This window comes from Danio rerio, chromosome 3 (genome assembly GCF_049306965.1).
Source record: "Danio rerio strain Tuebingen ecotype United States chromosome 3, GRCz12tu, whole genome shotgun sequence".
NCBI lineage: Eukaryota > Metazoa > Chordata > Actinopteri > Cypriniformes > Danionidae > Danio > Danio rerio.
In genome coordinates this window covers 38,485,181-38,501,073 of record NC_133178.1, presented here as the reverse complement: position 1 = coordinate 38,501,073, position 15,893 = coordinate 38,485,181, and the positions used below count along the sequence as shown (strand labels likewise).

General features: G+C 36.9%; 1 protein-coding gene across 1 annotated transcript; it reads right to left on the bottom strand.

The window, feature by feature from the left end:
* Nucleotides 1–5,539: 5,539 nt before the first annotated feature.
* On the bottom strand, nt 5,540–15,491 carry zgc:165423. Its single transcript, NM_001100150.1, is given in 10 exon segments — nt 5,540–6,170; nt 8,517–8,617; nt 8,713–8,957; nt 9,047–9,176; nt 9,269–9,488; nt 10,061–10,209; nt 11,302–11,570; nt 14,228–14,390; nt 14,490–14,522; nt 15,434–15,491. Coding segments are annotated over 7 exon segments (1,236 nt in total). The 5' UTR covers nt 11,435–11,570; nt 14,228–14,390; nt 14,490–14,522; nt 15,434–15,491; the 3' UTR covers nt 5,540–5,912.
* Nucleotides 15,492–15,893: the final 402 nt, after the last annotated feature.

Genomic DNA, 15,893 nt, shown 5'->3' with positions numbered 1-15,893 from the left:
GCGTACACCGGTTTTCCCCACAGTCTAAAGACATGTGCTTTTGACTTTATTCTTCAATGCAGAAGTGCACCTTTTTTGCGATTGTTTTAGACTTCTGATTCAGTTGCCTATGGGAGAAATTATAGGAACAATAAACAGCTGAAATCGCCAAAAACTTGCTCTACAGACAAGTGTTTGCATGACTATGCACACAAAATAGAATAATATAATAAAATATAAGTTTGCACAAAGCAGCAAAAGGAGCTGTTTTTAATGTCTGAGAATGAATGGAAGTGAATCTGGAAGTTTTCAGCCAAAATGATTCAAATGGCTGCGCCCGTTTGTTCAATGAGAATAATGAGAGTGTGTGGATGTTTCCCAGTGATGGGTTGCAGCTGGAGGGCACCCGCTGTGTAAAACATATGCAGGATAAGTTGGGGGTTCATTCCGCTGTGGCAACCCGGATTAATAAAGGGACTAAGCTGAAAAGAAAATGAATGAATAAATGAATGAAAATTTAAAAATAGGTGACAGTGGTTCATTGGTTAGCACTGTCGCCTAACAGGAAGAAGATGGCTGGTTCGAGGATTTAATGCAAGAATGGGTGGTAAGAAAATTCGGGACCATACAGATTAGATGAAACAATGCAAATCACTTCAGTCTTACATCAAGGAAGTGTAAATAAAAAATGTTGGAAAGTCACAAACACACCCAAAACAAAACTGATGGCTAGGAATGCGGTAAACATATCAGTGACTTAATCAACTAAATTAAAAAAATGTCCTGTCAGAGCAGACAATGGGATTCAGTGGTATATAGAATTCATGTTAAACCAGCTTAACTTGTATAATGTCAACTTAATGTGCTGGCAGAGAGTGTGATTGTAAAGCAACTCAAGGTCACTTGAATTACTTCACTGCAGTGTTGTCCGTCCATAACCAAAGATGAGTATACCTTTAAAGGATTTGAAACACTAATTAATTAAAAAGGACACCTATTATGCTTCTTTATAGAATATATCAAATAAGTCTAAGTGTGCCCAGAATGTGTCTGTGAAGTTTCAGCTCAAAACAACCATCAGATTATTTATTATAGGCCTACCCTGCTGGAAATTTTAGGGTCAGTGCTGTTTTGCGCCTGTGGCTTTAAATGCAAATGAGCTAGTTTGTTTTCTTAGCATTTCCAATGTCAGGAGACCCAGGGCCTACTCACACTATGCTTTCTGAACTGTGCCCTGGCCCGTTTCCCGGATCGTTTGAGAAGTGTGAGTGCGCTGAACTGGGCTCAAGCACGGTTCACTTGGCCGGCCCTGGCCCAGTTGGAAGAGGTGGGCCTGAGCGCGGTTCACTTGGGCTTTGGTGCGGTACGCTTGTAGTGTGAGTGCAAAGCGCCCCAAAGCCCGAAACTGAAAGCGAGACGTGACATTTAAGGGACTATTTCATATGAATTTATTAATCAATACTGTTCAATGAATGCAAACTGCCGTAGTTCATTAAAGGCGCAAACTCCTCACTGCACGACAGCTGCGCGCCTTCAGCAGACCTCCTCATTCTTGCTGTAAGAGGGCTTTATGATTGTTTATGAGCGTTAAAAGTGGCGGATCTGTTCGGTGAAATATCTGACTGCGTGTCACTGCATCCCTAAGCACTGTTTGGGGAAATATTTGACTGCATGTCACTGCATATCAAACCGACTGAAATGAAATAACTAGAGAAATCTCCACTGTGCTGAGTGAGAGCACTTCTCACTGAACAGCGCAGCATCGATGACGTAAGCGTGCCCAGGCCTGATTGTATTGTGAGTGGGGGCCGTCAGGGCAGACGGGAGAGGGGACAAGTGTGCTTTGGCCCGGTTTGAGGCAACCTAGTGTGGGTACGGCCCCAGCCTCAGATGTCAGGATAAGCACAGCACAATGACAGTCAGATACTGATGAAGCCGACACCCAGTCACAAATACAAACATTTAAACTGAACCAGGATGTTTCCAAATGTTTTTTTTTCTGAAATGATGAATGAATCACACAAAACGGTGTACAAAGTTCAATAAATTCATATCCAGCATATGTTTTTAAGAGGATGCCCTTCCAGCTGCAAGCCAGTAGGCCTACTGGGAAATACCTATACAACTCTCACATGAACACACATACACTACGGCTTGTTTAGCTTATTCAATTATACAGCATGCATTTGGCCTGTGGGGGAAGCCGGAGCACAAACATAGGGAGAACACGCAAACTCCACATAGAAATGCCAACTGACCCAGCCAGGGCTCGAATCAGCAAACTTCTTGCTGTGAAACAATTGTGCTACCCACTGCGCCACCGTGCTGCCCCTTATACTTCTTTTTTTTAAGAGTATACATCTTTGTGGTATAGGTTTTGCCTGATTTATATCAGATAAATATGCATTTTCACATGTTTCTGTCTATGGTGTTATTGTGCCTTGACACTTTCTGTTTCCAGCCACATGTTGTTCCTTCCAAATATGTATATAATTATTGGTTATTATTTTGAAGCATGCAAAGCGGAAATATTTTACTCAGGAATAAACATGATTGGTTTGAAGTTGTCAGTTTTCATCACCGTCAAGTCTGAATTGAATCATCCTTAACATTTTGTTATGGCTGAATGTGCTTTACATCAAACTGGTTTGATGTACGCAGTGTAGTTTTCTACTGAAAAGTAATGCACTAATTCATTTATCATATATATATATATATATATATATATTTTTTTTTTTTTTCTTTGTCTATTCACTTTATTCTCTTAGAGGAAAAGACTAGTTTAATGTTGGAAACATGAGTATGAACAGATGAACAAAGTCAAAACAAATGTTATTTTTTCTGGATATTTGTCTACAGCCAGACACTTACACAAATCCCTGACCTGCCTTATATGCTTAGATTCAGTGAAGAAATTTAAACTGTTCAGATAAACAGTGATATTAAATAATTTTTTGTTGTTGTTTTCATCTCCACGGTCATTCAATTATGTTTGTTCATAATTAAAATGTTGCTATTTAATTATTACATCAGTGCTTAAGTTTCTTGGTAGTAGGGTTTAAAAAAAAATCACTGCGTAATTCACATGGTTCTTGTGCCATTACACTGTAAATCTCTTTTTGGCTTCAACTATTCCAATTTATTCAAGTGTATTTTGTATAATATAGTATACTATCCTTAATGTCTTTAAGTAACATGGCATAAAAGATATATTTGATGATCTTATTGGGACTGTTGTTCCATCTCATGTGGGTCAAAAACGACACATTTTAATTTCAATAAAACGTGTGTGCTATATTTTAGATCCATAATATTTTACTTTAAGAGTTCACACTCAGCCGATGATTGATTATAAAGCTTACTTGGCATGCTGTCCTGGGAGAGAGCCCTGAGCTCAAAAGATCCTCAAACCCGGGGCTCCCTCACGTTGCAAGGCATAAAGGGGGTTAGATCTCGAGAACTTCCCTGCTGTAGTAGCAAATGAACAGATAGTGATTGCTCTTAAAAGCCACTTACTAAGTGCATGTCTATGGTGCTGATTTGGATTAGTCAATTTACTTTATTTGTTTCTGGATGGTGGGAGAAAACTGGGGGACTCGGGAGAAACTTACACAAGCACAAGGAAAACGTGCAAAATCTGCACAAAAACGTCAGCTGATTTAACGTTCTTTGCTGTGAGGCAACTGTGCTAACCACTGAGCCACCGTGCCACCCATCTAGGAAAGGAGGATTAGTAGGGGTGGAAGGGGGAATTCTTCAAAACAAGATGACTGTAGTATGAATCCTAGGGCATTTATAGTGGCTTAGGAGTTGTTTGATTGGTGAATGATAAATTGGGTAATGCGGGGCCAGCCGCAAGCAATCATAAACATGTGATCCTCTAGAAATTTGTTTAAAAATAAACTTCACTTAACATGTTTATCATTATCTTAAGGTATTTTGTAACACTTAATTGTTTTATACTGTAGTTATAATCCAATTATGACTTGTTTTTTATTTTATAATACATATACAATGGAAACGGCATCAGATTGCTTTGAAGAAAAACACACTTGGCTGTTTATTGCTTACTGCTTATTGTAAGTCGAAGTGAAATCAACTAATAAATAAAGGTATACAATACATTTTAAATGGAAAGTTTTAAATGTGGCATATTTTTTTTCAAATTAGTTTTTTTTGCTAAAATCAAAGCCACAATTTTCTATAAAAAAAAATAAAGTTTCCAACTTTAAGTTGTATATTGTTGGAGCCCATTTAAATATCTAGTTGTTTCTTAAGTAGCGTGACAGTGTTCAAGATTTTTGTTTGTGTTCAGGTAACCCCCCCAGTCTTACGCCATCCAACCCGCTCCGAGCTGGAATCGAACCAGCGACCTCCCACATGGGAGTCGGTTGCTCTAACAAGGAAGCTAAAGACCAATGCCTCTAGCATCTGTCGCTATAGAACCTTTAGAGGTCAGAGGAGTGAGGTTTACCTGCAAGGCACTTACTAGCTGGCCTCCGTTACATTCACATACTGTAACACGTCAAAACATTTTCCACAGTAACCACCTGTGGTCATTAAAAATCCCATGGCACTTCTCGTAAAGAGTAGGGGTGCAACCCTAGTCTCATGGCCAAAGTCTCTCAATCGGTCCTTGCGATCATGGCCTCCCAATCTTCCCCATCCATGGAATTGGCTGTATCACTGTCTCTCCACCAATACCATGTGTGGTGAGCACACTGGCGCTGTTTTCCTGGGGCTGCTGTTGCATCATCCAAGTGGATTCTGTACACTGGTGGTGGTGTGGAGAGACCCCCTTCATGATTGTGAAGCGATTTGGGTGTATGGTCATGCACAATATATGCACAATATAAATATACATTGCATTACATTACATAATATTGTTGTTTTAATATTTAATATTGTGGTTTTAAAACATATTTCACGACTTTCCTGTATTGTAGAGGAAAACAAGAAATATTTGGAAAGAGAACACTAATCAAAGTGAAAAACTTGTCAGATTCCACCAAGTCATTTAGGCTATGTTAATCTGCCCCACTGTATTATTATGAATGATCTGAGCAGCCAGTAACCAAACTTTCTAGTTTTCTGCTGATTCTAAAGTTGAAACCCTCTGGCAACAGGACCATGCAAGTCATAACAATCTTGCCATTTAGGAGAACTGGAAAATTCTACAATCATTGCTGTTCTCAAAATGTTTCATCACTGTATTTTTCACTGAACAAAGGGTTTTGTTGAAGTGCCACAGAAGATGACTTATTTCTGGAATGATAATGTGTTTTCCAAGTTAAATCTTCACTATATGTATGTGTGTCTGCGTATGTGTGTGTGTGTGTGCAAACCCAGTAAATAAATATTTGTATTAAAGAATATGTAAGAAATATATTGATAAAATATATGTAAAAGTATATTTGATTTTTGACAGATTTTCACAGATTTTTTTACAGGCATACATTTATTTAAATTGTAATTTTGGCATAAACACAGAAAGTAGCGTTCAAACATGTGAAGTGAGAAACAATAATATATTTAAACAACAACAAAAAAAAAAAACATATTTCATATTCAACAATCATATCTGTTTTATTAGGATTTTACAGTGTTAAGGTTCCATTAATTACTTCATTTAGGTCGACATTTAGGTTTGACAGTTACAGTATAGTTCTAATGCAAAAGAAAACAGCCTTAACGTCCCTATAATGCACTGCATATTGTATTCATTAAGCTGATGCCAGTGTTGTGTCAGATTTTTTCTGCCCCACATTCAAAAAGTAGATGACGGTATATGCAACCTATCAGATTATACTACAAGTGCAACTTTTTTTGGAGTAGTGTGACCTACCCCAATCCCACCTTAACCTCCAAACCATTCATATACAGTGTTGGTAGCATAATCTGACAGGTAGGATAAAATGTCAGTACACCCTATTTCAGAACATGGCCTGCAGGACTGCAGGGAGAGACAGTAGAATGGTGCAGGTGAGAGAGAGGGGTGAGAATGACTCTGCCCCACCGAAGATTACCGGGACATCGTTGAGAGTGTTGATGATGAAGGTGGTGAAGGGAACCGTACTCATGAAGGCTGTGTTATTTGAGTTCTGTGGGTTCATCTCAATGCCAGGGGGAACGGACAAGATGCCAGCCTGAATCCACATGTAGCCATTATTGCACAACAAGGGACTGCCGTTCTGAATGAGAAAGAAGGAATGTTTAAAAACTTCATAACAACCATTCAAACTTCTTTACACTTGAAATTAGATTGTAGGTTTTCTCAATCCGAACACAAGTGGCTGACACTAATACAGATGCAATTGTTCTGTTTAGATGTGTGTGTAAATTTTGAGTTCATTCACTTTTAACCACTTCCAGAGGTAGTCGAAAGCACATTAGACTGGATTACTTTTACAGTGTCATCTGATTTGTTCAAACAGACACTAAATACCACCTTCTCTCTTTCTCTCAACTTTCCTACAGCGCTTGGTGTAGTAATGTTGCTCTTAGAGCAGAAACATAAACTATTGCTGTTTATATAGTTTAAATTCAGGCTTATTCTGATTATGTTCCTCTATACACATTTCTGGAGAGAGCGAAATATGTCCCAGGAGTTATGTTTTCGCCAATCCAACCAGGCCGCTGTGTACGCTTTTTCAGATCTCAATTTTCTCTCGTGAGTGCCATTCGCGCCAACTGTTCTTATTTACTTGTTTATTTTATTCTGCTTCTGTTTTTGTCTTACCCACTTACTGGAATCGTTCTTCACTGGATTCGAATACTGTCATCGATGTCAACTCTGCTTTGCATCTTAAGTTTGCCAACGAATGTGTAAAGCTAACTGGACAAACTGGTAACAGCGGGAAAGCCGTAGCGTTCGTTTTAAAGAAGAAATGCAGCTCTGGCTACATAATTCACAATCTCCAGAACCGTATATAGGGTTACATTTTCAGCATAAGCCTATGTTGAATAGTTTTGTCTCTTTTCACATTCACAGGAACATTTTATTATGTAGTCTGAATTTTATTTATTATTTTATTACATTGAAGGATTTTTTTCTACCATGGTAATGGTCTAAAGGTTTCTGCTTTCGGCCACACTTTATTTTGATGGTCCGTTTGTTGAGTTTAGGTTTCATTGCATCTACATGCCAACTAATGTTCAATAGATTATAAATAGACTGTTAGGTTGGGTTAGGGTTGGTGTCAGATGACATGTGCTTGCAAAGTTTCTTATAATCAGTTAAATGTCTGTTGAAGGAGCAGTATCAGCAGATATTAAGCAGACAGTTTACTATAAACTCAAATGGACCATCAAAATAAAGGGTTACTCTGCTTTCTAGTATCTTCTTTAGTGTGTAACAGAATAAAAAAATTCATTAAGCATTATTGAGGATGTGTAAATAGTGAGTGCATTTTCATTTTGGGATGAACTATGCTTTTGAGGGCCCTCAAGCTGGCATAAAAATAATGAGAGAACTGTTTTATGCAATTATTGTATTTATGAAATTATGCATCAATAATCAAATTATAGGATCATTAAAACCACCCAGATAGCAAAATTCATGTGGCTCAAATCCAGCCCACACCAAACACTTACATCTGGCCCCCACTTAGGCGGTACGCTCTTGTTTGCCAGATCTGGGCCACAATTAAGCCATAGCAAAACCACATATCCGTCAATGAACCAAAACTGACCCTATACTGGACCACAGTTTGCTGTTATTTTAGCCCAGATACGACGCACACTAGACACTTACATACGACCAGAGTTTACTGTGCCAAATATTTGCCAAAAGTGTCCCACATATGATTTAAGATAACTGGTCCAAATATGCCATATTTTCTTTGGGCCACTTTAGGCTCAAAGTCACATTAGACAGAGCTTACTGTGCCAAGTATTTGCCAAAAGAGGCCCTCATTTGTTTTAAGATAACTGGGCCACATTTGCCATATTTTCTTTGGGCCAATTGAGGCTCACAGTCACATTAGGCAGAGATTACTGTTCCAAATATTTGCTAAAAGTGGCCCACATTTGTTTTATAATAACTGGGCCACATTTGCACCTACACATGTGAGCCACTGTGCGTTTAGACCCAGATTACTCTTAAATGACTATGCCACATTTATGCCAAATGTATCCCACATTTGTCCTTTATCATTTGAGTCAAATTTACAAATTTACATGGGCCACATTAGGTTCACATTCAGATTACATTTAGCCTTAATTGCAAATCTTTGGGCACCTTTTGTCATTGTACAGGTGGGCCACTTCAGGCTCACATTCACTTTGTCTGGGCCGAAAGAAGACCACCAGTGCTGCATAACTGTCTAAAGTAGCCCACATTTGTATGCTATCTGGACAGTTCATAGAGTTTAGATTGAATCATTTTGCAGGCATTTTGTAAAATAATTTATGGTTTATTCAAGGTACACATGATCAAACCATTAATTGTTGCAATACTATTGACGCAATACCAAATTGTGCTATTCAGTGCATGATTGTTGACAAACTCAAACAACTAAAGAGGATTGTGCAGATACCTGTAGAACATTGACAGGCTCTGTGCAGACATCGGTGTGTCCGATGTCTGAAGGATCACAGTTTACAATGGTTGTCTGCAATTCCTGAAAAGATAGTCCAGCTGTAAACAAAAGAGAGAGAAACAAAAGGATCAGTCATGACATATTGCAGAATTTCCTGATGAGAAAGTAAGAATAAGTGATTACATAAACTCACATGAGTCGAATGAGCTCAAAATGGCTACTGCACACTGAGCACCAGGGCCAAAGCTTGAATAATACATATCCATGGGTAAATTGGCAATGGTATACATTGGAGTGTATAGCTGCACAAGTGCTACCCCATTGCCTGAAACGCTGTCAAAAAAAATGTTTGCTACATCAGATGATACAGATGAGCTGGAGCAGTCCCACCAATTGGCGAGACTTAGGGTCGCAGTCCATCCATTTACACCCGTAAATCTGAAGAAAGAGATATTAATATCAGTGCACAAGTCATCTATGTTTGCTCAGTAATTTCTTATGAGATAAAGTTTTCCTGGTTTGGTTACCCAGAAAAGCAGCTGGCAGAGGTCAAGATGAATTGGTCAGACACCAAAGTTCCTACACACTCTGGGCTACCGTTAAAAGATACAACAGCCATCCATGGATATACGCTGGCGGAGCCTCCACACAAGGTCGCTGTAGAGAAAGCACAGAGAGAAAGAGAAAATGTGAATGGAGGCTAAAGTGTCATTTCAATGATTACTTTTGATGTTGCTTTGTCAACATACGTTTTGTAGGACAGGTCTCACTGTCATCCTGAATTGGAGCATTGACATCAACAGGAATGAAACTAGCCCTGACATACTGAGAGATCCAGTTCTGGTACTGAGAAACTCTGGCGTACACACCAGGATAATTCGGGTCAGCACAACCTTTACCAAAACTCACAACACCAGCCTGGACCCATGTATTGAAGCTTTTGATGACCATTGGACCTCCGGAGTCACCCTTTACAGTGAGGGAGAAACAAAAAATTATATTTACACTACCGGTCAAAAGTTTGGGGTCAGTAGGATTTTTAATGTTTTAAAGTAAGTTTCTCCTGCTCACAAAGGCTGAATTTATTTAATCAAAAATACAGTACACACTGTAAAATTGTGAAATGTTATTGCAGTATAAAATAACAGTTCAAAAGTAGTTTATAATTTAATTTAATAATGTATTCCACTTATTAATTATTATTATTATTATTATTATTATTATTATTATTATCATCATCATCATCATCATCATCATCATCATCATCATCATCATCATTATTATTATTATTATTATTATTATTATTATTATTGTTGTTGTTGTTGTTATTATGAATGATATTAGTAATGAAAGCAGTAATGACTGGAGTATCAATTTCAATTGAAACTTTATTCAATAAGAAAGTAGTTATTTAAAATTTGAATAAATAATATTTTTTTTACAAATGTTGCCCAAATGAAAATAATAATTTTCTTTAGAATTGTAAATAAAATTCTATATATATATATATATATATATATAGAAATGAACATTGTTTATACCTGGCAGGAATCCTTTCCTCCTTGCATTAGTCCAGCGCACATCATGTTGTTTGTTATCGAGCTACCACCACCGTAAAGGCAGTTACACAGGTTGTTTCCAACAATAGGCACATTCACCTCCTGTAGGATTTGAGGTGAAGGAAGGGATACTGCGAAACAGATAATGAGAGAAATTCAGCTAAATAGAATAAAAAATGTATAAACATTATGAAAAAAGCAAGTGAAATGGGAATAAAATATACTAAACTGATAAAACTGTATATGTTTTTAAAATTTGGAAATTCTGAATTGTAGTTTGAGTAAAATGTCATCTTTGTTTTATCCTGTATTCAACTAATCAAATTTGATTTAAGAGTTCACACTTAGATAATGCTTAATGATATTAGCAGGTTTGGCATGCTGTCCCGGGAGAGAACCGTGAGCTTGGAGATAGATGAGCCCAAAGCTCCCACCTGGTCAATGAGAATTTAAAGCATACGAGATCAGGTAGTTCTCAAGAGCTCCCCCCGATTCGTTTGGCCTATTCATTGATTATTAAAAGACAGCTCTATAGGAATAGGCCACCAACCACACTGGTGTATACTCACTTAGAGAAGCTCAGTAATAATGTATTTGTGACTGTTACTATTATTTAATTTAATTGTGTCTCATGTCTTTGGACTGTGGGAAGAAACCTGAGTACCTAAGGGAAACCCACGTGAACACGGGGAGAACATGTAAGCACAGAAATGTCAACTGGCCCAGCTAGGACTTGAACCAGCGACCTTCTTGCTGTAAAGCAGTGCTAGCCTATGAGCCACTGAGCCGCCTAATCCTAGAAATGAGGCGGAGGTGGAAGGGGTGGATAGGGGTCCTTTCCAAACGAATATAGGGAGTAAAGTTAAGCTGGACTATTAAGTTAGATTTGGAATAATCCAATGGGCTAGCTAATGATTACTAAAAGGGACCAGCTGCAGTCAATCATATCACATGCCCCTCTCAAAATTAGTTTGTGAAACTTCACTTACAACATTGTCATTCAGAGTACCTTTTGCATAATATAACTAACTGTCAGTGTGTTTTATATTTAATTTTAGACAACATTACCAATGTTTTAACTTAAGAGTTAAGAAATCAATATTTGATTTTCAATTTTTAATCATGACAACCCCACACAAATGACAAAAGGAGCTGCCAGTTTTTTCCCCTGTTATTTTATGTGTCCTGTAGACCCAAGCATTAAAAAACATGTTGTTTCTTACCACCAGATTCAATGGTTCCCCAGCCTGTGATCCACATTGTGTCATTGTAGAATGTGCTTCCATCTGCTGCCAGACAGACGGGCTGGATGTAGTTAGAGAAGGTCACCGGTGAGGAGAGATGCAGCAGGGCCATGTCATTGTCATGGGTTGAGCCTTGGTATAATGGATGAACAATGACCTGAGAGACCGATTTGGACACTTCATTCGGATTGGGCAGATCTTGACTTTGCCGACCAAGATACACAGTGTAGTCTGAAGGATTAGGATTGCTGAAAGGAGAACACAATCATTATTTTAGAACCAAAACTAGTGATGCACTGATCTTAGCTTGGTCATGCCAATGAATTGGATTTAAGTTAATTGTACTTAAACTTAATTTAGATCGTATTGACCTTATTCTAAAATGCAGAAGTGTGCCTGTTTTCGCGATTGTCTTAGAACTTCCGATTCAGTCGTCTATGGGAGAAATGTCTAGGAATAATAAACGGCAGAAAACGGTCAAACTATTTGCTCTACAAACAAATGTTTGCATGACTATACAAACCAAGTAGAATAATATAACAAGGAAATATCAAATTGCAACATCAAGCAGCGTAATTAGCAGTTTTTAATGTCTAAAAATGAATGGAAGTGAATGAGACCGGAAGTCTCGAGCCAAAAAGATTCAAATGGCAGCGCCCGCTCGTCGGCGGAGAATAAGGTCAATAATTTCAAAATATAAAGTATGAACATAATGATTTACAAAATTATGCTACATAAAACAAAAGTGTACGAAATAACATTTAACATATGCATAATCTAGGGAATGATGCCTATTTACAGTACATACAGTACTCTCCTGTAAAAAAAAAAAAAAAATCAGCGAAAATTCTGAAACATAAAAATCCAAGTCATCTGGCCCTATCATACACCCGGCGCAATATGGCGCAAGGCGCGGCGCAATACTCTTTTGGTACTTTTAGCTCGGCGCAAGGGTCATTTTGAGGCATTGCGCCACGCTGTTTAAATAGCAAATGCATTTGCGCTCAAATGTGCGCCCATAGGCATTCTGGTCTAAAAAAGCAGGCGTGTTTTGGCGCGTTGCTATTTTGACAAACTGTAAATAGTCTGATCTTTAGACCAGAACAAAGTCAGTCTATTGTCTGGCGCAAAGTGCGGCTGGCTTACACACTACACACAAGATGTAGAGCAATACACAAATATCTTTACATATGAAAAATATATAATATCTTAAGGATATATATATATACATATATATATATATATATATATATATATATATATATATATATATATATATATATATATATATATATATAATAAGGATATATACAGGATATAAATATAAATGATTAAAATATTACAAAACATATTAATTTCTAGCCTACATGAAGATTTAAAAACCACTGCCTTACTTTCTTCATCTCGGGAGGCTTTTTCAGTTTATTCAATTTGCTTTTGTATAATGTTATTATTATTAGCAGTATTATTTATTATATCCATATTTATATTTGTTTTATTAAAAACAAGCTTAGATTTGTCCACCTGTCAAATTTTAGACCATATGGGGCATAGCAGGTGTATTTGGAAATAACTCAGTATTTTGACCACACTTGGTTATTATTGTTTATTTATTCGTTTGCTAGAAATTAGAACTGAATTTAGAAATAGTTTAGAAAAAAATCTTTGCGCTTAACAAACGAAATTATTTATTTATAGGCTAATTGATGTCTGTGCATAAAGGTTTCCCTATCCACGAGAGCAAAAGCGAAAGTGAACTTACTTTATGTCAAAATGCACTTATGGCGCGACGCAGCTGGGTCTTAAAGGGAATAGGAGATGAGGCTCTAATTGGTTTATTCTCAAAACACACCTATAACTCATTAAGAAAATAAACTCAACCCTTTTAGACCATGCGCCATGGCGCAAAGCGGATTTTCCCGTCCTTAAATTAGCAAAAATGCGTTCTGACACGCCCTGAAAGCGTTTGCGCCCTGCGTTTTGCGCTCTGCGCATGGACCGTCAAAATAGAGCCCATCGTCTCAACATAATGAAAACCAGCCAAACACAAAAGTTTTATCTGTACACACTTTAAAGAAATTATGTTTACTTTTTGTTCAAGCTACTTATTTAAAATGAGCTGAAACAACACAATTGTTGAGTTTTTTGGGACATCTTAAATGTTTTAACTTCAATCCACTTAAGTTTTTACAAACTTGTTCATTCATTAATTTTCTTTACGGCTTAGTCCCTTAATAATCCGGGGTCGCCACGGTGGAATGAACCGCCAACTTATCCAGCACATGTTTTACGAAGCGGATACTCTTCCAGCTGCAACCCATCTCTGGGAAACATCCATACACACGCATTCACACTCATACACTACGGACAATTTAGCCTACCCAATTCACCTGTATCGCATATCTTTGGACAGTGGGAGAAACCGGAGCACCCGGAGGAACCCACGCAAACACAGAGAGAACATTCAAACTTCACACAGAAACGGCAACTGGCCCAGCCGAGGCTCGAACCAGAGACCTTCTTGCTGTGAGGCGACTGCATCGCCTGTAAAAACTTAACTTAATTTGTGATTGTGTGGAACCCAGCATTTTTTACAATGTATAATGTTTTCATTCATGTGAAAAACATCCCAAACAGAAGTATAAATCAAATGAAGGTCGATTAAAATTACATTTCTTCAAGTTATTGTATCTTGTGTTTTTCCGTCTTGTTTCATCAGCCCATCTGGCCTGTTAACTTTTACGTATTCTTAGTAAGTCATTGCAGTGCAGTTTGTATGCAAGTGACCAGAACAGAGATATTAATAAATATAAAAAACTAAAATAAAAAAAAAACTAAAATAAAAAAAAAGTTTGGCCAGTCGACCGGTTGATATCTAATGGAGACGCTAATGATTGTGCTTTACCTGGGGAAGCAGTGAGCGGCTGACAGGATCCACTGGTCACTGATGAGCGAACCGCCACAGAAGTGAGAGCCACTCTCATGAAGGCTGGCCTGCCATGGCCATGAGCCAGCAGATGCGTTTGTTCCCCCCACAATCTTTGTGTTGAGAGGAGCTTTGCCACATGCTTCAAATTAGAAGTAAAAAAATGTTAAGAACCATTACAGTGACCGTCTCAAAAGATGTTATTCAGTTGACAATTAATATGTAATGAGTAATTATTTACCAGGGGGACTCTGGGTAGGCTGGCAGTCACACCCTTTAGAAGATCAGACATTACCAGTTAAAAAGATGAAATTCACAGATACAAAAATAACGTACATGTAGCTCATATTTTAAGCTACTCAAAGCTTAAGAAAATAATGTCATTCCAAAAAAAGCACCGTAACTGCATCTGAAATGACTGTGTAAAAAAATATGCATATAATAACTAAAATAAAAATGAAAATGTAAAAAATGATTGTATCTCAATTTATTGTAAATAAATATAATAATTTCTATATGTATTCTATAAAAAGAAAAACTATAAGCAAAAAATCTGTTAGGCTAATTATGATAAATGATCTTTTTGTGTAAAAACTACAATTTTTACTTATTTGACTTATTTTTTTCCCAATTTCTGTTTAACGGAGATAATTTTTTTTCAAGACATTTCTTAACATGTTTTAATAACTCATCTCTAATAACTGATTTATTTTATCTTTGCCATGATGACTGTAAATAATATTTTAATAGACATTTTTCAAGACACTTCTATACAGCTTAAAGTGACATTTAAATACTTACCTAGTTTAATTAGGTTAACTAGGCAGGTTAGGGCAATTAAGCATATTATTGTATAACGACGGTTTGTTCTGTAGACTATCGAAAAAATATACAGCTTAAAGAGGCTAATAATTAAGACAACTTAAAAAAAAATTAAAAACTGCTTTTATCTCAGTCGAAATAAAACAAATAAGACTTTCTCCAGAAGGAAAAATATTATCAGACATACTGTGAAAATTTCCTTGCTCTGTTAAACATCAATTGTGAAATATTTAAAAAAAGAACTTGAACTTCAACTGTATATTTAATAATAATAATACATTTTAATATAAATATTTTAAATTAATTATTATTTTGATAACAGATTTGATTATGAATTTATACTGTAAAGATGAAGGCGATTACCTGTGGACAGGAGGGTGACCACACAGAGCAAGCTCAGTTTCCAGAACATCTTCAGCTTCCTGATTTGAGAGGCGACTCTGAATATTTATTCCCTGTACAGTGTGACGTCTGCACACCTCTCCTCATATTCCTATTTAAGCTGCAGGCACACCTAGATGAAAAGCACAATCATTCTATACACAATGAAAAACATTCTGAAAAAGATTCTGTCACATTAAATGACCAAACCTGACAGTCAAAATGACATATCAAGCTTGTCAAATGTGAAATGCATGTATTCCCATAATGTTTCTTCTTCTGGAGAAAGTTTTGTTTGTTTTATTTCAGCTGGAAAAAAGTTAGTTTTTATTTTTTTTTCCAATATTATCAGCCTCCTTAAGCAACATTCATCTTTTTGATTGTTTTTAAGCTGAATACTAATATTTAAAAAAAAAATTCTAGTAAAATATTATTTACTGTC